The 24,179-nt window shown below is 38.2% G+C and overlaps 1 protein-coding gene across 1 annotated transcript; it reads left to right on the forward strand.

Annotated features, from left to right (window-relative positions):
- LOC135472275 (acetylcholine receptor subunit beta-like 1) lies at window positions 1-24,179 on the forward strand. Its single transcript, XM_064751708.1, has 6 exons — window positions 1-181; window positions 12,927-13,063; window positions 15,130-15,174; window positions 15,540-15,649; window positions 16,939-17,926; window positions 20,013-24,179. Exons 1-6 carry the CDS (start codon window positions 97-99, stop codon window positions 20,178-20,180), a joined length of 1,533 nt encoding a protein of 510 aa, XP_064607778.1. The 5' UTR covers window positions 1-96; the 3' UTR covers window positions 20,181-24,179.

The raw sequence follows: 24,179 nt of genomic DNA on the forward strand, positions 1-24,179 counted from the left end.
AGCAGGAGTTGGTATTTATTTGGCGTGTGTTAGATTGTTTCATCTTCCTGGATCTCCACGGATATGGCCAGTGACTTGTTTCCCTGAACATGCAGTATGAGGATTTTTCTGGGTTCTTCTACACTGGGTTTGGCTCTAATTTTAAGCTGGACCCAGTGCAGTTTGCAACTCCTCCATAGTGGTAACTATACAGATTTTCTTATCTCTCTGTATCTACGTTTACAACTCAGCCGTCACGCCTTTACCCTGTGATATTTATGCAGCTTCTAGTGTTGCTCCACTAGCGCTCTCACATAGCCACTTTGCTGTATCTAATTCTGTGCTATACCTAATCCCAATACTACCCCATCAGCGGGGCTTTGCATCAGTCTAACGTACATATAACCCTCAGAGCGGACAGTGGTTCATCATTGACAGCATGCCAGATATGTGTCAAATACCAAATGTAGCCTACAACTTGAGCATGTATACAGATGTCTTTTTACATAATGATGTATGTGTTTATGGTGTCTGGGATTCCCATTATAAAGATAATTTGAAAGCACATCCGTCGATATGATAGACGTTGCTACGAACAGCTATATTTTACACGTATCTCTTCTGTCATGCCCTTTTCATTTTTATACAGAATTCTCACTTCTAGTACCTGTTGATATACATACGAACGTTTTACTAGTTTTGAACAGCTTGCGTTTAAACCTGTTCCACCAGTCATAAATGCTGCTCATCAACGGAGTACTCTCTGTCTCGTAAAGCAGTGATTTTAGATGGTGAATAGTGCACAAATCTTGCTTAATATACGCTTATATAACTGGGTACGTGCGGGTCGGTTGTAACCATAGCCCAGCGTATATAGACAAACCTCTCGAGCCTATATATCGATTTATCTTGATGAGTAAGCGACTGCGCTGTGTCTATGGCAGTTCTAAACAGGCCCCACGTATGTAAATCAACTTCTCTATGCGCTGAATGAGAAACTCAGAAAACAGACACGCCGATGGGATTATCTGCGCCATCTGTACCCAGTAAGCACGATAATCTCAAAACAGAGGAAAAGATGCACCGGTGATGTGGGCAATCTCGAATACTACACGGCTCATGGGAAAAATAAGCACCCCTGCTCTAGTCATGTCTGGGTCACACTTGGAGCTATTGATCTATTCATTCAAGGCCGACGAGAAATCTGTGTCACGCGAGTTAACGTTCAAGTCGTGGGGACACGAGATACCAGCCTGCAGATGGTCGAACATGTCGTCTGCCAGACTGATTTTCCATCATGGCGGCAAAGTTAGGTGAAAGGGTTGAGTACAATGGATAGTGAGAAACGTTAGCCTTGACGCTGTATAACACACTGCCCATTTTTGTTTATGTTCTGCTGGAATTCTCCAGGTAGCTATAATTGTTGAGTAGGCTTTAATCGTGATGTATACATAGCAATTATCCGGCAAACGGAATCGCCAGGGGGTAACCGGTGCTCCAACACGTCGGGAAACTGCGATACTGGAACCATGATTAATGGCAGGGGAGACGAAATGGGGGTTAGCCGTAATAAACCCGACAAACTCCTAACCAGCAAGACGGTCATGTGGTCTAGCTCATTCATTCACTTACTCTGTACTGATTGGCCACTGCTTGATCAGGCTACCTTACTGCCCTGTAACGCAGACCGCACCAAATTAGTCACAGCCAGTTTCTTCTTCTTAACCTGTATCACGCATTCAAAAGCTTTTCGCAAATGCCAACAATGCCGACAATGCTTTGGTCTATGTATTATAAACATTGGCGTAACCTATCGACGCAAACATTTGGATGAAATGACATTACAGTTCTGGGTTAAGAACTCTTATGGAAAGCTCTCTTTAATCCAAAGCAATGATTACTATAATGTTGATGCCTGTTCCTCATATTCGTCAGTTTGTTTATTAATGCAATTATCTTTGGTTATAGTAGCATTGTTGAATTTGGCACCAAAACATTTATTTTTTCATGTTTAATTAACACAGAAAAAATCTTAATGTTATGCCAAATGGATTACCTAACGAGCAATGCGTTAGGTAGCGTTCTCCAAATTTTGATAAGGCCTTTAACCAGATACTAGAATGCCATCGACAAAGGGTTCACTGGATAGTAAACTCCATTGGTTCTGTAGTAAGATGTTATTTTACGTTTTTATTAACTTGTATTCTGGCTTTATTACCTGGTCAGATGGATACAGTGTTTCATCTGCCAAATCTAAAGCTTTGGACGAATGGAACTGTTACTATTGCGACAACTGCGAAAAATACATCTACTACATTCATGCAAGAAACCAACTTAAGGGAATAACTTTTCTCCATTCAAATGTCATAAAGTGCCCACTTCTTTCATGAGAAGTGAAAAAAAGTCATCATCTTTCTGTCAGAACGTATCACTTATCTATGCCGTAAACAACATAATGGGCGGTACCACTTACGACATATATTACACCATACATGTATTTGGAGTCTTTCATCTAGTATCATTCTCTAGGTTGTATAGCCCTAAAGGTCAGTGCTCCGGACATACTCCTGTCTCAGCCTTGCTTTGTATTAAATGTGTCTTCTCTTTAAGACGCTATATGGGGGTCGAGCTATTTTTAAAGGAATCAAGTACGTGTTATTAGTAGTAGCCAGGTTACTACAACTTGTCTATTCATACTCTGAGATGCCTCGCTAAATGACCCCAAGTTCTAACCATTTGTCCATTCAACTCTCTGTAAACCAATAAACTGAGTCGTCATTAAATAAATGAACAGCCCCATCGCCTTGAATGATATCGCTACAGGGCAACAAGACACGAGCTGTTAGCACATTACAAACCAATGTTAACAACTACGAACCAATGTTAACTACTGCAAAACAATGATAACTATTACAAACAATGTTAACTACTAAGTAATGTTAACTACTACCAACCAATGTTAACTACTACAAACCAATGTTAACTACTACAAACCAATGTTTACTGCTAATTGTTACAGGGAGCAAAATATGGATATGCCTTGCCGGCCAATGTATGCATCCTGTTGAATCAAATCAAGTCCCCGCGTTATTGGATACAGGAACAGTTGCAATCAAAGCACAATTGATACATCAATTTTATTAATGACCATTTACATGCTATATAGTTTTTATGTTCCACGATTTGATCATTGTTTCTATTTACACGCCCAGACCATTCCTTGCGTCTTTCCAGTACCAATGCAAATATTATCTTCTTTTCAAGTCTGACTCCGTCCCATTTTCGTACGTATTTTTTTTAAATTAGCCTTGAAATTATTTACCCGGAACGAATGACATTTGAATGTCGGAACGACATTATTGTTGACGAATTAAACTCGAATGTCTGTTATGACATTGTCTAAACTTAAATGATACAGCGGATATGTATCCACTGTTAATAGTGTTGAAATCTAGTCACGATTATAGATTTATGTATTTGGTTTTGTCTTATAATGATTGAATTCCAAGGTTATATGGCTGTGTAATATTTGTACCCAGAAATAATCTGGCGCTTTTTTTCATTTGTAATTGTGCGAACGGGAAACATCTTCTGCATCAAATTTAAACAAAGTAAATACATGCTACAATTGTATATTCTGATCAGTCCGTTGGTATATGTACCCGGTATTATTGTGTTATTTGTTTGAATGCCAGCAAAATTGTTCAGAAATGTGTGATATACCTCATTGAACATATCTCTTTTTTTCTAGTCCAAACCAATAATTTCTTCCAACTTTTTCCAGGCAAATTGATTACCGTAACGTTTGAACGGTTTGATTTCAAGCCTGAACAAAACTTCTCTAAATAGTCCTCATTTGTGTAATTGAAAGCTTAATTTCTATAAGCAGCTGCACCAGCGTCTAACCAAGGAAGTTGCTTAAAGAGTAAGAAAAAGTAAAGTAAAAATAAAGTAAGCATCACCAGAAAAGCTATTGAAAATTGTGTATAAAATTTTCATTAATTAATTTTTTAAATCCAAGTTAAATGGAATCACTGAAATCTGATTCTAGGACATTAATGTATGGCGCTAGGGGGCCTGTAAGTTACGTCTTTTTAATTATGTAGAAGAAAAGCCAAAGTGAGGTAAATTAAGAGAGGCTGGATTTCAACGGTTATACGTGTGACCTCTTGTCAAATATCACACTGTTGTCGCTGCTGTATGTGTTATGGATTATATTGATAACGTAGACTTGACTTTTGCTGGTCTCAAGGCTGGTATTTATTGTCATATTTGCTTTTTTCACGGGCACATTACATGGGTACAGCTCACAAGAACTTTATTCAGAACTGAAAAATAGAGCTGGAGAAGACGGCCGGTAACAACCTTTCTTTTGAACTTCCGTTTCCATTCTTAAAAAAATTTCAGGTATATACCTGTTCCTTCAGGCATTGGCTATACGACTGTAATATTACTCCCTGCTCGGTGTGCTTAAAACCTATATTCCCATGTTGTATAGAGGGAACTTGCTCACCAAACATGACCAGGCAACATAGGCGGCCATGATTCACAGCGTATCAGCTGAACCGTGACCTTGTTCTTTCTAGCAGGACAAATTGCCGGGTAATTTGTGCTAATTACCCAAATAAATGTCGGAGTGGTCCTACTGAGAAAATGAGATGAAAAAAAATTGACAATCCATTCAGCATCCATGCAACAGAAAAGAATGTCGATCGAGGCTGAACTTTTTCTTGTTCATTGAAATGAAACCCTTTGAAAAAAGTCGACGATTGCATTGTGGCAATGATGTGTTTTTCTTTGAATGTGTCACGCTATGGTGAATTGTCATTGAGTTTGTGTCTGGAACGAGGTCATTAGCTGCCGATTTAATGTGTTCTTAATCGTTAGTGCATATAAACGTGATCATGACCGTGAATGGTTTCCACACCATTTCAAAAATTGGAATGCATGATAATCATTTCGGCTTATCGCCAAACAGGCAATGTGCCATCCGTATCATGGCAATTCTTACATGTACTTAATGTTGATCTCTATCCAGGATGTACATCTATATTTATTGAGTTACAATGTTACAATGTAGGTTACGATTGTTGAGAGTCTAGGTCATTTACAATTCTTTGCGACCCTTTACATATCAAAAGAGTATATCTTGATGATTTGGATATGTAACTGCTGAAATTGACGATTGTCTGAAAGTTATATTTGCATTATGATTAACCACATTGACAAAGTATTAATGCCACAATTGTATTCGTCAAATAGTCTCATTTGCTGCTTTACAGAAAGGGGGATAGTTTCAGTTTTGACACAGTAAATTATCCTTACCTGCAAACCAATACACCGAAGGGCCGTGCATATGGCGTGTATATATCTCGCCTTGTAGCATTAGTCAGATCATGTATGTTATGTAACTATTTCACTGAACGTCAAAAGTTTCTACTGTAAAAGCAGGTGTGTCTTGGTTATTCCATCAAACGCCTTTACTCTAAGTTAGTTAAATTTTACAAAGAGTGCAATTATTCTTTTGTGAGGAAATATGGGTAGACTATATAGAATCTCTGCTTCATGATTGTGTCTAATTCCGCTTACCTCGGGGCTAAGGCCTGGACATTCATCGCGTTGAATTAGATCTCCACGTTGCATATATGAGCAGTTACAATCAAAGCGCAACTGAGATACACATTTTATTATTGACAACTTATATTCTAGCATGATACACGATTTGAATGCTGATTTCACTCATTCGTCTATAACATTCCTTGCGGCTTTCCATCATCAAGCCGGTGTCAAGGTTATTCCTTCAAACGCCTTCACTCCAAACTCTTTTACACTGAGTATAATTCTCTTGTAAGTAAATGTGGACAGAATCTCTGGGGCTCTGCTTCATGATTGTGTCTAATTCCACTTAACTCGGGGCTAGGGACTGTATATTTATCGTGTTGAATTTGATCGCCACATGGGAGGATATATGAACAATTACAATCAATGCACAACTGAGATACATATTTTATTGTCGACAACTTATATTCCAGCATGGTACACGATTTGATAACTGATTTCACTCATACGCCTGGAACATTTCCTGCGCCTTTCCATCATCATTTAAAAATGCTTCTGTTTTGCATGATTCCGTCCATATACTGTATACACTTTTTCAGTTCTTTTGTAATTTGTATTAAGCGTTGTGTTGGGAATTGGCCTTACGATTATTGACCTGGAGTGTCCATTTTGGTTGACCGCTGGTATACGAAACTTTTACATTTCGCCCTAGAATAACCTTACCACTATTTCGCCTTTGTACTGACTTCAGTTCTTGCATTTGATATCTGATGTGATAAGTGAAATGTTAAGTGAAGGAGAGTCAGTCCAAGAAATGTGGAATCCCATGTCAGAAAGTACGTGTAACTATTTCATGCAACCGATAGTGAACAAGTACACTATTTCAAGAGATGGAATTAGAAGTTATGAACCATGCAGCCTAAACCTGTGGACTATTTGTAACACTTTAAAATGGACCATATCGAGATTTTGTCGATATATCCGAAAATGGAAATCTTATTTACGTGTTGTGAATAGCCTTGCTACTTTGCAAGTGACTCATGTCCGCGTTGTTGTCCATTGACGTAACCGGGTTAGCGTTGCGTGGGCGCAGTTTCTTCTTCAGCATGTCCCAGCGGTATGCCGCCATGCCGTACACATATAATTGACAAGGTTGTGAGCAGTGATAAAACGTTATCTTTTTAACCAACGATGAGAGCTGGCGTTGATGAAGCGTGGATGAACTTCGATCCGAAACCATTTACTAGAGACGGGTACAGGTCCCCATGTCTCGACAAACACCGTCTATCTGCCCCTCTTCTCCCCTTTCCAAGCGATTCGCCGACAAGAAAAGACTTTTGCAACATTAGCACAGCCATTTATACAGTTGATGGCCTGCCATTTGTTTGTGTTTGTGACTAATGAATGGTTTCTCTAATTGATATTTTCCCTCCGAATTCCATTTAGCTTCTTGGCTCGACACGGGTTATTAGCTGAGCTGGATACCATAGCCTTATCCTGGGGCTGTGATAAATGACGGCCAGGAGCTACAGTTGTCTTCACCTGATAGGTCCTAGGGACGTTCAATGGAGTACAGACTTGTCACGTGATCTAGACAGCTACTAAAAGACATCAGTAATATCACCGGCAGTCGATCTGATCAACTCCATCAGCATTTTGAGAGATTTTCTGATGGTTAGGTTTTTGATTCAGAAACTAGGCATTAAAGTCCTTAATATCTATCCTTCCCAGTGAAGCTTTAAGAGCGCCCTTTGTTGATCATACCTTATTGCATGTATCCACTGGATGCATAAGCATGCAGCAAGGTTACGACAAATCCCGTTTCTTTTTGGCACGACTGACGCCGTCATCACTTCACCTTTATAGAAATTCAACGGGCTAATTTTGTAACCAATCCTGATGTAATACACGATAAACCCATGATATTTGCGGTCACACATGTTGAAAACAACGTAAAGAAGTTCACGAAGAGCTGATGTCATATCTATGCTTCCAAAATCACTTTCTCAGATCATCATCGATGAAATTCCATTAATTACAGCCTCGTGTTCTGTCCGCCTTAATTATGGTGTTTCACTCTAGACCAAAGCTGAAAAAAAAAACACAGGGAGGGACAGAGCCAATCAGTGAAGATATCACAAAGGCCGGAAGCAACGTGGCCTGAAGTGACAACGTCACACTACTATGGTAGTCACGTAATTATACCGCATTAATTTACTAAAATTTGTCGTAATACAATTGGGGTACAGCGCCTTATTTACGCAAGCACCACAGTAAATTTGACTGTGACATCAAGAATTACAGATCATCATCGGTGATATGGCTTTAAAGCAGTTGCTACTGGTATGATCCAAGCCAGATCAAATGTACTGAGGAATTCTGTGGTGTGTATATGTATAGATTATGCCAGGGCTATTCATGTTCTTCGCTGAATTTGAATGTTAATGATTTTTAATGTAAAAGTTAGACTGTTTTGCAAAAGGCTCTGTGTCAGACATCTTTCCATTAAACTCATATACAGAAAGGTTAATCTCATATAATTCAGTTTTAGGACGATGTCTTTTATTCAGATATTCAAAATGCGATAAGAAACAGCGCTTTGTGCTTCTGGCATCCTATCCAGATGTGTGATTAAGATAGTTCCCTTTCGTGGGCGACTCCTTTACCCCCAAAGCAGTGCTAAACGACGAACAGATAGAGAATTATGGCACCTCGGGTAGCCTTTCATCTTGTTCCGAAAGCACACCATGCACACTGTCCATTACGCTTTTGTTTGAGAAGATCACATCTTTTGTCCTGAAAAAGACAGTTAAGATTAATGTATAAATGTTTTTTCTTGCCGTCTATCCATGAGTTCCAAAGAGAAATTTTACTGTGCAGGTGGTAGGATTGAATTTAGCATATTTCAGCGAGAGCCTATCCCTGATTTTCCATGATGTGCTGTGTCGGGCCATAATGGATTCCCGAATCAAGCCATGACCTTTGCAAACCCGGTATAATGGCGTCGTGCTTTGCCCGAGTAACTGTATAATTGCTGGACTCTTTGTGTAACATATTCTCCGCAACAAACATCAATTATCAGTCTGCTGCCATAGAAGCTTTGCAAGTTGCTAAACGCTGTGTAAATAGCCCTCTCTCCACATGTTTAGCTGACACTCAGCATTATGATATGCAGGAATTAATAATGGTTTATTTCTTGGAAAAAATGAGTCTGGCAGGAAAACATGACAAAAACGTCGCTAGAAATGTAATTAATATGAATGCTATACTCGTAAATTAAATGCCCCAAAAGACGTGTTCCGAAACTGTATTGAACCTCTAATTACTCTTCACGATATGTTTGCTCCTACGCATGTCTTTGACTGATGCAAAACTTTATTCACTCATTCCACTCCATCCATCCATCTTCGGGAATCCCTCGTGTCCCGCTGACTAAGCTATACTTGATTATTTCAAGATAGCTCCGATAATTTACTAAATTCATACCGAACAGAAAAAAACTCGACAGTGTAATGGTTATTAAAAGTGAGCCTTAAAAGTTTCTATCTGCGTAATATATCAACAAAATTTATCGACTGAAAGATCATCCATCCCATCCGTCCTATCCGTCCCATCAATCCCGGCGTCAATGGTTTTTGAAATCTCACGTCTCGTACAATTAACACTGAGCCTTAACTTGGACACACATATGTTTTGTGTACCTGATGCTACTTTGGACTAGGACAACACGCACCATCCAACATGTTAACCTTTGCAGTTAGTGAATATCTTGGCGTCGACAAGAATCCAGCCGTCTATCATGATGGCTGTTCCGGTCAACAATCACAACAAATATTTCCACAACAATGTTCGGCATAACCCGCCCCCCCCCAAAAAAAAAACAAAAAAAAAAACGAAGAAACGTAAGAAAGTGGAAGATATTCCATGCCTTTGCATTCCCAAGGACAAATGGCTCTTCATCACACCAGCTCTGATTTTAGGGAATTAATGTGGTATAATTGCAAAAGCATTAATCATTTCAGGATTTATCAGTCTCACCCTCACCCACACCCACACGTGCCATACCCTAAATTTTCTACAAGGGTTATTTTTCAGATGCAGAACTAGGTAAAAATCCGGTCCTGTGTGCTCGGCTTTTAATAATTTTGTGTTACAAGCGGCCTCCTTGGCTCAGTTGGTTCACGTGACTCTTGCTGGCTTCCTCCCCGGCCGTACGTGGGAAGGTCTGCAAGCAACCTGCAGATGGTCGTGGGTTTCGTCCGGGCTTTACCCGGTTTCCTCCCACCACACCAATTAAATAAATAAATAAATAAATAAATTTTGTGTTACAAAAGTTTAGGAACTATGAAACTCTATACTGCAATATATAGCGTGGATGTAAAACGACGCAAAGAAGCAAAATAAGATTGATATCAACCTGAATAGCCACCATATGTGGTCATGCAACCACCCAACGGTGTATTTATCATGAAATAAACGGAAATTTTTACAACCTCATGTCTTGTACACATAAACATTGTGGTAAACGCTGCCTACTACATAATGGATGTTTGAATAACCAATCCGCTCACTCTCGTTGTCTCTTCTATTCTGTTTAAGTGGCACTTAGGTCATGTCTGACCGCGGTTGAATCCATGCTGATTTGAGAATGGAAAACCATTAATGACAAAACCGTTTTGAGTCAACGGTCTGTAAGTTGACAAAAAATAGCTGTAGGTCGTGTTCCTACTCTACATGAAGGTAGACGGTGTATTGACACAGTCTGTGAAAAACCTGTCAGCTAACTTTTTTTGAAAAAATCGAAAGTGATAATTACGTTATGAGTGATCCCGGGTTTCCTAGTGTAAACGATAAGCGAATTGCTGAGAACAAATAACCCATGTTCATTCAGGTATATGTTACTGTAATGTGACAATTGGCGGTTTTCTGTTCTCAGTAAAAACACCCCTTTTACTGTCGACTACAATGGAATATATTTTAAATGTATGTATGTGTGAACTGGTCAGTGAATCAACATGTTATATAACTGGACAATTTAATATTTCTTTTACATAATTCTGCTTAAGCCATGGTGCGAGGGGGTGTGTAATTTGCTTATGTTTATTTATTTATTTATTTATTTATTTATTTATTTATTTGATTGATGCTTTACGCCGTACTTAAGAATATTTCACTTATACACAGCGGCCAGCATTATGATGGAAGAAAACCAGGCATAGCCCGGAAGCTCATGACCATCCACAGGCTGTTTGCAGACCTTCCCACGTGTGGCGTTACTGTTTAAACATTTACATGAACAGTTAGAATAAAACCCTAACTGAGGTAAACTGGCAATAGGTCGCACTTAACCGGTTACGTGTGACCGTTTGACGTCGCTGCTCTGGTTTTCCCCTCAATGCCGTACGTCTTAATTAAATTGTATGTTGTTTTCGCGATGTTGACGTGTAAACAACAGTCACGCTGTACTGTCTGCCTCTTACATGCAGTTCTCTGGGTACGTTTAAATATTCCTTTATGTTTTAGTAGAACCTGCTGTTTTAAAACTAAATATTTGTATTTGTACATACTTATGTACATTAAACGTGAATATTGACACAGTTGTATCTTCAAGCTAGAAGTCTGGGCTGATATAATACAATCCTTGAAATGAAACTGAAATTAGTAGTCGAATTGTGTGCAGCTGCCACTATAGTGCATTGCCTTGCACTCTATATTGCAATAACACATTTTCAATTTATCATCCCAAATTCTCTGTTCTTTACAAACCATCCAAGGTTCACATGGTAATGGGAACCCAGATAACGAATAGCATTGACCTCCTTGCTTAAAACTCTGAGATATTGAAAACTACGCCGCCAAACTTTTCCTATAACGTGAAATGCTTTCATTAACCCGGTTATGGCGGGCTTCTAGCATTCTGTCCATCAGGATCCTGATGTTCTCTTAGAGATGGGCGGACACTTAAGACTTAGACAAGGATGAACGGTGAAATCGGTTGAACCGACCAGCAATGACCCGGCTACTTAACATTCATACGATTCATTAACCAAGAGTACAAGAATGTATGTCATATCGTGCCATATCTTTATTGTTTTAATTTGTTGGAGCAACCTTTGTCGAACAGTCGGTTTAATTTACCTGTAAAATGTTATCACCGGAATTCAGACCAAGCTAGCCCTCAAGTAGATTGCTTGAAATGTTTTTAAGACAAAATAATTGTTATACATTTGAATCGTTATTCACTTTTATTTGCATAGTAAACATTATAAGTGACCTCCTCCTTCTGGGTTCCTTACTAAATCAATGCAGGCGTTGCGAGTTCAAGTCCAGGGCTCCAGTTCCTCCGGGCTCCATCCGGTTACCTCCCACCAAAATGCTATCCGCCGTCGTATAAGTGAAATATTCTTGCGTACGGCTTAAAACACTAATCAAATAAATAGATAAAATAAAATCATACTCAATTTTATCGTCTCTCCAAGCAAATATGCCACACAATATGTTCATGGTCAGGTTAGCGTTCTTCTAAGCACATGTTTGCCATGCGGTGTAGAACACAGAGGAAACAAAACCCTACCTGTCACAATTTATTTCTGTGATTTTGCAGCTCAGCATCATTATTATGAAAAAAGGAATGATTCATGGTAACATACATCCATCTACTGATGCTTCTTTAATGGAACGATCAGCCGACTGGATCTACATTTTGTGTAAACAGAATGTGTTAAACATTCTAAACTATCGTTTTTCTGTTAAGTCACCCACAGAACAAAGAGAAATTCCTGAGCAATAGAATATTTACGTTCCGGTATAAGGCGACAGCAGTGCCCAAAATTCTGATTCCTTTGAAGCTGTATATATTAGGGGCTTCTACATTAGGTGGCGAGTTTATACCGTGGCATGCAAGTTTAAGAAGTGTTAAGAAGTGCTATACCAGGTTTATGTACCAGGTTTATGTACACTGCAGCGTGTTACATACCTCTTTTAATTCAGCGCATTGTTAAGAAATGCCATATGATGTTCATGTATGCTGTACCATCCTTGTTTCATGTTTAGTTCAAGGTAGCTTATATAAATGTGACATCGTTTCCTTATATGAAGTACCAGGTTTGATTCCTGTTATATGTTAGGGTAGACTCTAGAAGCCTCACATCGTGGTCATGTTTATTGTAGCATGTTATTTTTCTACTTAAGTAAGAAATGCCAAGAAATGCCATATGGTATTGATGTATACTTTACCATCTTACTTTCATATTCTAGGTGAGGGCAGTATAAGTAAATATAACATCGTGTTCATGAATACAGTCCTATGTTATTTCTCTGTTTTTAGCCAGAGCAGTATTCAGAAAAGACGACCATGTATATTGTACCACATTTTCCCTATGTTTTAGGTCAGGGCAGTAACGATGAAGTTCGGCTCCTTAAGGACCTTTTCGAGAGTTACAACCACTTGATCAGACCAGTGAGAAACATTGAGGATACCGTCCAGGTGAACTTCAGCCTTGCCCTCAGCCAGTTGATCAACATCGTAAGTATGCATGAACAGCCACAGAAATACCTCGTCAGTTGATCATCGTTGTAATTATACATGCACAGTCAGAAAATACCCAACCAGTTGATCATTATAGTGAGCATACCTGAACAGCCACAGAAATACCTTGTCAGTCTATCTAGGCTGTAATTATACATGAACAGTCAGGAAATACCCAACCAGTTGATCATTATAGTGAGCATACCTGAACAGCCACAGAAATACCTTGTCAGTCTATCTAGGTTGTAATTATACATGCACAGTCAGAAAATACCCAACCAGTTGATAATTATAGTAAGCATACATGAACAGTCAGAAAATACCCAACCAGTTGATCACTATCGTAAGCATACATGAACAATCAGGAAATACCCCAACCAGTTGATCATTATAGTAAGCATACATGAACAGTCAGAAAATACCCAACCAGTTGATCACTATCGTAAGCATACATGAACAATCAGGAAATACCCAACCAGTTGATCATTATTGTAAGCATACATGAACAGTCAGGAAATACTCAACCAGTTGATCACTATCGTAAGCATACATGAACAATCAGGAAATACCCAACCAGTTGATCATTATTGTAAGCATACATGAACAGTCAGGAAATACTCAACCAGTTGATCACTATCGTAAGCAAACATGAACAATCAGGAAATACCCAACCAGTTGATCATTATTGTAAGCAAACATGAACAATCAGGAAATACCCAACCAGTTGATTAATACGTTTAGCATACATTCCCATGAGCACTGATCAGTCACAATAAAATGCCAACATCGTAAGCACACGTTGTCATTGTTTTGAAGATTTTTCACATGAGATAAGAGCAGAAACACTAAGAAATTATACCGAATCATTATACCGTGACATTATTCTGTGTCATTCAAAAGAAACCTTAATTGTCCCAATTTGTTAGGCCTGAAAGGTGTATACTTCCTCCACTGATGGCGGTGCGACTGTCGAATAATTAAAATATTTTACTTCCTGTAATGAAAGCGTTATCTACGCTTTCTACCTTTGAAGATGTGTTTACCCTCTGGCGTTTGAGTGTTTTTCTAGCTTTGCGCACTGAGCTGTTTTAGAATGCATGCTATGTCACGAAAACAAATTCAAGAATGTAACAATATTATGCTTTCTGGTGTTCACCCAGCGCGTGCATAGTTTCTTGCTCTGAATTTGGAGAGGAAAGTCCGTTCTATCCTATGCCAGCTGTACGAGGCCAGGGTATATCGTTAGTTATTAAAGATCATCTTTGAACTAGCTCATACGGATTTATTTGTCTGTACGAAGAGGTGACAGGTCGTTATTTATTGATATAACGGTACGGCAGTACTCAGTTTGAAATCAACACCGACGATCTAAAGCGAACGATAATTTGTCTTGGATTTATCAAAGATGTCCTTCGACAATCAATAGTAGATATAAACCACCACCATCTGCTGTCTATAATTGTAAAGCAATTGACATATATGTTTGTTTTCGTAACACTTATAAGAACATGTCGGGAGGGGAGATAACACCATCTTGTCAGCAATGTACATATTACCTTTATATCTATGGTGTATTTACTTATGGGTTTTTCAATTTCCCAGGAAATCTGGATGTTGTATGTTGATAAGAACGACAAAAATGAAAAATACCCACAAATTACCTCTGTCACTTGGGATATTTTTGTAAATACCTCGTACCATCCAAGAACACATTTTCTTTCGTTCGCTGTTTTCTTTGGTTTGGTGTAGCGTTCCCTAGTACATGTGTTGATATGATAAAAGAGTGTTTTACTGAGGTATTGTGCGAATTATTTAGAGCTTATATAAAACCAAGATGAATGATTTTTCTTTCTCCTTACGCGGGGAATACTCCGTATATCTACTGATGTAATATAGTGTTCAACTGGTCATTTTTTGTAGTAACTATACTGAACCTCACTGTGATAGATTGATAACTGTTTCCAGTTGCGTTAACATGGCAATGCGCTAGTAATGTTTCAGTTATAGGCGTAATAATATTTTGTTCGAATCTGAACTGAGATAACGACAACTCTTTCTTTCAGGACGAAAAGAACCAAATCATGAAGACTAACGTATGGCTACAACTGGTATGTTTGTTATAAATCGTGAAATTATAGTAGTACTACCAGATTTCTTCTGTGAGAATCCTGTATGCGTTCTAAGTTCTAATGGACCACATTAGATGCCTATGTCTGCAAAGATTCTGTATATATGTGGAAGAACTCAGTGATATCAAAACAAAGTGCATAGTTTAAAATCAAATCCATGGACCTTCTAAAGTCACTTGTAATACTTCTGTACTCATTAAATCGGAGTAATTACATGTACAATCAAAGTTGAAGATGAGGGTAAATCAGATTGAGAGTACATTTATGATGAATAGGTTTTGGGTTATTGAAGCATTGATTCCTTCAATTCAATCCTTTACACCTTGTCAACGCTTGTTTTGCAGTATTGGTTCGACTACCAGCTATCCTGGGACCCAACTGAGTACGGGGGCATCAATGTCATCCGGTTACCGTCCGACAAACTCTGGACCCCAGATATAGTCTTATTCAACAAGTGAGTATTGGAGTTGTCTCAACTCCCAGGTGGCTAAACCACTTTTGATTCAGTCAGGAATTGAAATGTGATTTTGAAAGTTTATTTATGAATGTTAGGATTTAACAACACATAACACACCTCATGATGAGAGAAATGCGACACAAATTGAATGTGCGGAACAGACTACAAGACCTAACCTCTTCCTCTGCGGGCGTAAATTCCCCTGCTTTCATTGATTGCAGGTCTTTGTTAGTTGGACTTTTTACCAGTAATGTTTCCTTTAGCTGATGTGGAACTAGCCTCATATGAAGAGAGGCTTATAAATTAATGGCATCGGGTGTAGCTTTCTGGGATTCACGGTTTACAGCTTACATATACATGGGATATAAAACTTTATATATGAATTTTTTCGTAATAACAGCAATGACGAACTATCAGAAGAACAATGTTTCCACTTGCATCAGACAACAATCAGTTTGAAAGATATTAGTTCATGGAAAATATAACTTCATCCCAACCAGATAAAAGTTTTTAGGTATGTCTTAGTATTATTGTCTATTTGCCTAATTGAGTTAATGCTTGTTATTCAAGGATATGCAATAGATTCATTCATATTCATTACTTAGAGTTATTCCCCTTGGTTGCATGTTTTAGTTGAAATGTCTGAAGGATTATCCAGTAGGTGGTGTGTTGTTACTAGTGATACACATTAAGAGAAAACATCCTGTCACTGTATTTAAATAATTTTAAATACAATATGTAGGTTAAGTCGCGACAAATGTTTGCTCTTTATTATACAGGCACATTTCACTAACATCAATATTTGCTCTAGATTTGTAAAACGATAGTCTGCGTTGTATGTGTTGTTATTGAAGGTAATAGTTACATGATTTGTTCGATATTGCGTAGACCCTCTATTTTTTATTCACGTTTTGTTGTGTGTGCTTGTTTTTCACAGACGGTATGACGTAACCATGTTATAAATTAAACACTGGAAAAAAGTTAAATTCAATCAAACCTTAACGGCTTTTCAATCTTATTCCTATATAAAAAAGGCACCTTTCCTTCACCATCTGCAACATTCAATATAAATTCTATACACACCGCGGCATTTGGTTTGGTTGACAAATGACAATAGCTCAAAGCATTGCTTACCTGTCATTGTTTTTACTATGTCTAATTGTGTGTTGGCATATTTAGGTTTTATGGTATGTACGCAAAAGTCTATGGTGGACTGTACACATCAATTTCTTCTGCATGCATTTCCAAGGTTTTGCTAATCCTTTTTTATCTGATTTGAATTCCAGTGCTGATGGTAAATACGAGGTGTCGTATAAGTCAAACTGTGTGATATACAATAATGGCCACATAAACTGGATTCCGCCTGCCATCTACCAGAGTTCCTGTACAATTGATGTGCAGTATTTTCCCTTCGACGAGCAGAAGTGTGAGATGAAATTCGGCTCATGGACGTTCACGGGAAAGCAGCTGAAGTTTGCGTGGTACGAAGGGATGGATAGGGTCGACCTGAACGATTACCTGAAGAGTGGTACCTGGGATATCATAGCTTGTCCAGGTCGTATCGACGACAAGGCGGATCAACGGACCAATGAAATTACAAAGCAAGTGGTGTTTACCATGGTGCTGCGCAGGAAGACACTTTTCTACACCGTCAATTTAATTATTCCATGTGTTTTGATTTCCTTTGTGAGCGTGTGTGTGTTTGCTCTACCGGCTGACGCCGGAGAGAAAATGACTCTGTGTATCTCCATTTTACTTGCGCTCGTTGTGTTCATGTTACTGGTCTCCAAAATTCTTCCACCGTCGCTTCGGATTCCGCTCATCGCTAAGTACCTACTTTTTACATTTGTAATGAACATATTTGCCATTTTCATAACTGTGATCATCATCAACAGGAACTATCGAACCCCGCGTACACATCGTATGCCCTACTGGGTGCGAATTGTCTTCCTCAGATATCTGCCAAAATTGTTATTCATGGAGCGACCCGACCACGAGGAACGCTGGAAGAAAAGAGAACCTATAGAGACTCAAACTATAGACCAAAATGACACCAGACAATATACACTGAACCGGCGAACGGACCTTTTGGAGCTTACGGAAATTCACCATCCGAATTGTAAGCTAAACCCGAAGGCGGCACCCCCAACGTACGAGAAGGCTGTTCATAATAGCCAGGAAGGGGTAATACCCATGACACCCGAGATACATAAGGCAACTGAGTCGTTGATGTTCATATCCCAGCACTTGCGGAGCGAGGAGGAATATGATAATGTAAGTTTTAATGTTTAACGGTTACAGCTATGGTTACTGGACGTGTTCTTACGACATGTTGGAATTATTCCAACGTGTCGTGATTACAATGAAAAAACTTTCTGTGACGTTCCCAAACTCTGATAGTACAGCCCATAAATCCTTTAACTCTTTTCGCAAAAATCTAAAAAATAAATGGAAGTATATTTATTCATAGTTTTGAGTGGTCTATTTAGTGATGCCTACTTCGGTTTCTTGTGATCCTTTTCTTTAAGACAGGCATACTACTTTACGGGCAAAATTAACGATAACATGATCCTTGCCGTAGTGAATGAATACTAGGAAACAGTGGCTGTTGAAGAGTCGTAAAATTTAAAGAGACTTTAATGTGGATATGAGTTATATTTAAAATAAATTCGTTTCATACATTACAAATGAAGAATACATAACGAAGATAAAAAATGAATTTAGTGAGAAAAAAAGACAGTACCTCAACTTGACATTTAATTAAAAAATAATAAAAGACTTACAAACACCAAACAAAATCTTTAACAATATGAGCAAAAGTGAAAATAAATAACATATTGCATTTTTCTTAGCCTTCTGAACATGAAGCAAAAAACAGCTTCGATTATCGAAGTGATATCGTGCTATCGAAGACGTTTGACGACACTGGTAAACACAAGTTCAGTATGTTTGTTATGTATAGTTCCAATAATCCAGTCTCCTCCCTGGCTTGTAAGTCTCGCATTAAGATGTATAGCATAGACATTTCCAAACGGCTCGAGGATCTATTGTACATACTACGGTGGTAGCATTGCCATTCGACTTTAGTAAGCTGTTTAGGCACCTTGATGAAGTGAGCTTTCGATTTCTCTGTTTGACATGAATTCGCTTGGGGCGGTGTATTACATTATTTCTGTAAATTTGGTACACTTATTTGTGGGTCTAGCCTCATTTGTAGGACTATTCCTGTGATACTCTTGTTTAGCTGTGTTTCAGGCCATGTATTAGAATGTTCAATGGATATTAAGTCTTTTATGAGATTGGTTCATGGATCTAAGGTCATTTGTTGGAATATTCATTTGATATTAGGCCTCTTGTCTAGGGTCATTTACTGGATTGGTCATTGGATATTGAGTATCTTGTGAGATTCTATAATGAGTCTAGGGCTATTTTCTGCATTATTCATTTGGATATTAGGTTTTATGTGAGATAAGGCCGTGGATCCATTGTCATTTACTGGATTATTCATTTGATATTGGGTCTCTTGTGAGATTAATTGGTCGAGAATATTTAGTTGGATTACTTCCCCTAGTAGCAGACGAGTCTTTTATATTCTGTAGGTTATTTCCTGGATGTTAGGTCTCTTGTTACATTATCTAAAGGTCTGGGGTCATTTGTTAGTCTATTCCATGGATAATGGTTTCTTGGGTCTAGGTTCATTTTGCTGTATTTTGTTGTACACCAAGGCGCATGTGAACTTGCATTTAGATCCATTTGTTGGATTATTCATTTGATGTTAGGTCGCTTGTGAGATTAGATAATGAGTGTTGGTTCATTTACTGGATATTCATCAGTGGTGGGTCGCGCGTGAGATTAGCTAAAGGGCCTCTGATATTAGGATCTGGGTATTGGTTCATTTGTATGATTATTCATTTGAAAATGGGTCTCTCCAGAGATTAGGTTCTGGATCTAGGTTCATTTTCAGGATTATTCACTTGATATTGAATCCCTTGTGAGATTAGCCCCTGCATACATGTATAAGTTACACGCATTATATCTGGGATGTTTGGTCATTTGTGATATCAGACCTTGAGTGTGAGTGAATGGATTCGAGTGGGTCTCGAATATTTTGTTTGATTACTTCTCCGCATGAGTTTTTTGTTAAATGTACGTCTTACGTGTCTTTTACGTCTTAGTTATATTTCCTGGATGTTGGATCTCTTGTTACAGGCCAAGGCAATCATCGACATGGAATGCCTCTTTATGGATCATATATGATATACGAATATCAGACTTGGGGGTTAGATTTGCACTAAATAAATGAAAAAATCTGAATAACAAATTTTACACCTTTCATGTGGATTTCTTTCTTTATTTTCAGGTTCGAGAAGACTGGAAATACGTTGCCTTGGTTTTGGATAGGCTTCACCTGTACATATTTTTGGCTGTTACCATTGGCGGAACAATGGGGATATTTTTGCAAGCCCCACACATTTTTGAATTTGTGGATCAAGACAAGATATTGACAGATCTCGTTACCCCTTCATAGTCTATGTTGGAGAAGAAAGTGAAGGCATCACAACACTGACCATATTTTTGGCCGTCGAAAGTAGAACCGAGCTATGTCATGTGACCCGACTGGTAGCATTAGCCTATGCATTTAAAAAACGAGGAATTACATAACCCTGATAGTTGTTTTCTTCTGTCTATTCATATTTTGATTTGGTTTAAAGTCATAGTGAAGCAGATTGGGTGAAAATCGTGCTAGCTAGGTTTTGGTATGTAGGAGGAATCAGACCTATTAATAAAGCCTCGATAGCTTCAAAGGCTAAATAAAAATAGCATAAACAGTCTTAAGAGTGGTACTGGTACTGAAAATCCAGCAGGATAAAAGATATATGACGACTTTCATGTCACTGACGACACTTCCGTTCACGACTGGACATCTTCTGTTCACGACTGGACATCTTCCGTTCACGACATTGGTGTCCCCTTACGTGTGGTTCCGGTTTTCTGTAAGAATTAAGGGCACTGCTGTGGAAAGGATACAGTAACGAAAACCAAACAAACATTAATAAACAGCTTTGTAATCTGACTTCAGATTTCGCGCTATCTCGTGAGATCTGGTAGTCACATGATCGTCTCAGTATTTGCCTGCCATCGTGGAACAACTGTTTTTGTTTTTTCTACTGCCTGTACATAATGTACATATGGAAGTAACGATTTGATGCAAATTTCCATCTGTCGTGGTTTATAACTCATATCCGGAATCTGTTAAATCCCGGAACATGGTGGAAATGTATATTTCTTCTTAGCAATAAACACTGTACAGACGTTGCCGTGTGAACCTGTTTTGTGTACGGAGACGTAATTACTGCAGATTTGGACTGAGTTAAGCTATTTGTCTGTTTTTATTTTCACATGTGCTTTTTCAACATTGGTTTGTAAATTTTTATTAGAAATAATTTAGAAATTATAAAGAAGGCAAAGTGTGATTTTAGTTGAAGTTCAGATATTTGTGGTTATCATTTTTTTTTATTGCGAATCATTGAAAATGAAGGTATAAGGATTGATGATGTACCATTTGTAAATTTATTATTTTTTCTCCTTGTCGACTTATGTAACGTACCAGGCGTTTCATTTTTAAGGAACTCATTTATCTAATATTTATTGTGAAGTGTTTATCATTCGTATCATCTTTGGAGATTTTTGATGTGGAAATCAGGTCAGGTTTGTCAGACAGCTTGTTTCACTTTCACCGTTTGCTAATATATTTGTTTCAAAATAAGTATATAGGTGTGTTATTCATGTAGGGAATAATGTTTGTGTATGTATCTAGAGGGGTAAGGACCAAATGCTTCTTTTTACCTCTATGACCCGGTTCGAGACACGTGATCATTCTCGCGTGGACTACTCATATAAAGGTGTCTTCAGTTTTAAATAAGCTTTGTTGTTGTGTCTGATACAGCCAAAAATCTTGCACCCTTTACAAAGTGGAATTGCTGACAATTTGTGTGATTGTTTTGTGAAAATACGCGAGAGCATGGAATAGGTTATTTAGCTGTAGTTTGTCTTCTACAAACTACAAACTGTGGCACTTAATAACTGTTCTGTTGGTGTCTCAAGATCTTTAGTAAATCGTATATGTGTATATGAAAGAAGTAAGGCATTTTGCCATTGGTTCGGAAGCATATAAAATATATCTTTATAACAACTGGTTAATGTACAAAGGAGCGGTGTTTCTGTAATGCGGGACATTTGTCTATATATGGATGTTAGACATGAAACAGCCATCCTTTTGCAACAGCATTGTATAAAGGCAATTAAGATTTGTTATTTTGGATTATAAGTATATCACTGATGAAACATTGCTGAATTTTATTGTTACCATGATGGCTAGATACTGGAATTATGAATAAAAGTGTAAAAATGTGAAACACGACTTGACACCACTTCAAGTGAAAATTTGATCTTTGTTCAAAAACAATCACATAAAACTATTCCGTTCTTAAAGTGGGAGCCATATAGTGTTCAGCATTTAAACACTTGATTTTACAGTGTCAGGTCAGGTTTATGAGAGGAGCACATCGGAGCATCCTAAGTAAACCATCGCCCTTTGACAAGTTACTGACAAACAAACCCTCAATGGTCAAGCCAGCGAATTAATTAACTGGCCACATATATAAACTGGCGACTCACTGTGTTTCTAGACCCCAGATGCGACTGACTGGTGTTTCTACGTCCCAGATGCGCCTAGTATATAAAATGGTAACTATAGTCTATCTATTTTAGAGAGTCAACTATATTCAGCTGTCTGTAAAATCTTATTCTCGTTACCAAAATTGCCTTTAGCCAGTGTCACGTAACAACTCGAGCTCTACACATTGATAAGTTGGACGTCCATGTTATTACAAAGAAATTGCAGATAGAATAATTTTTCTAATTGATAATGTTAACCTCCATAAGCTCATTTTCGACAGCAAGAACGCATTGCCTCAGGTGACGTCATAATTATTCAAAATCAAGTTACATGTTGGACAATGGGCGTGGAGAGTAATTTGTTTTACAATGGCTGCACCAACCAGCGGTTAGAACAAATTCCATCCAATAACACCGCCTATACTACTGTCTCTGTGAATAACTAGATCGCCTTAATTTCCTAGTATCCATCTCTAAAACTATACTACCGTGAGATCATATACTACAAGAGATAAAATAAAATTCATTTATTACGGTTATATTATATTCAAACGTGCAAACGATTTCAAATATGGCAGTGTCAGAAACAGGGTTTACGGTAAACTCGACAGCAGTTCAGGTAACGGGTGTCTCCCTCCTTCAATACATGTTGAATTCCGCTTAATACCCAGCATGCCACTGGTTTTTTGGTAAATATGACGTCACCCGAGGCAATTGGTTCTTGCCGTCAAAACTGAGCTCATGGACTTTAACATTATAAATTAGAAGAAGTGTTCTAACTTCATTTTCCTAGCAAGAATATAAAACTTAAAACGTATCCATGTGTACAGCTTGTGCTGTTACGTGCCCTTTCGGCATACTGTTATTCAGTTAAGGATGATTAACAACGCCAAAATTGAAGTTGTTTCTCTTGTCGTAAAGGAGGCATGGCATATCAAACATTGCTCTCATCTCATCATCTTCCATAAAGTAAAATGGCGACTGTCATGACACTTATCTCTTTTAAATCCTGGTTGGCAATTTAATTTAATATACCTTGGTTTTAACGCGCGACGCAGTATCCCCAAAGTCTGCTCCCTTTGCATTGTTTTCATGTCTATGAATGAAAACAACGACAAACGACAAACTAATATCACTGAACTTTTTGACCTAATTCTGTTAAAAACATATTGCTAATGGGCTGTATAAGTTGTTACTATTTAAGCATTTACATTTCATTGTATTGCTGGAATAAAATCCTAACTGACAAGACGGCCGGATTTCACCGCTTACGTCTGACCATTTGCAACTGCCTTTGGAGCTCTTTGCTGTATAGTTATTTATACAAAGCTACTTCACTGAGGCGATGTTGGTTAGGGGTAAGATTTTGTAACAAAAAACCCAGCCGTGGTCAAGTATATTTCACGAGACTGAAGCCAAGACGAATGCAAAATTAGAATACTTTACTTGATTGTCAGCTCTGGGTCTGGTTATATCGAGGACAACCGTCTTCATTTTTGGAACTGGTGTGGTCTACAGCAATCAAATAAATAAATTATGGCTTGGAAATGGTGTAGTTGATCAACCGTCTAGATGTTTACACATCACTTTATGGGTTTGCCACTGGTGTAAGTTGATCAACCCTTTAGATTTTTACACATCACTTTATGGGTTTGCAACTGGTCTGGTTGATCAACCCCCTATATTTTTACACGTCACTTTATGGGATCGGAAGTGATGTATTCGAGCTCCTGCCTGGGTGTTACTTTATGGATTTGGAACTGGTGTGGTTCATCATAGATTTGTATACCTCTGGTTTCCTCCATTCATTCATATAAAAGGAAAACAGTAATGAAATAAAATATAAATA

The sequence above is a fragment of the Liolophura sinensis genome, chromosome 8 (genome assembly GCF_032854445.1).
Source record: "Liolophura sinensis isolate JHLJ2023 chromosome 8, CUHK_Ljap_v2, whole genome shotgun sequence".
Taxonomy (NCBI): domain Eukaryota; kingdom Metazoa; phylum Mollusca; class Polyplacophora; order Chitonida; family Chitonidae; genus Liolophura; species Liolophura sinensis.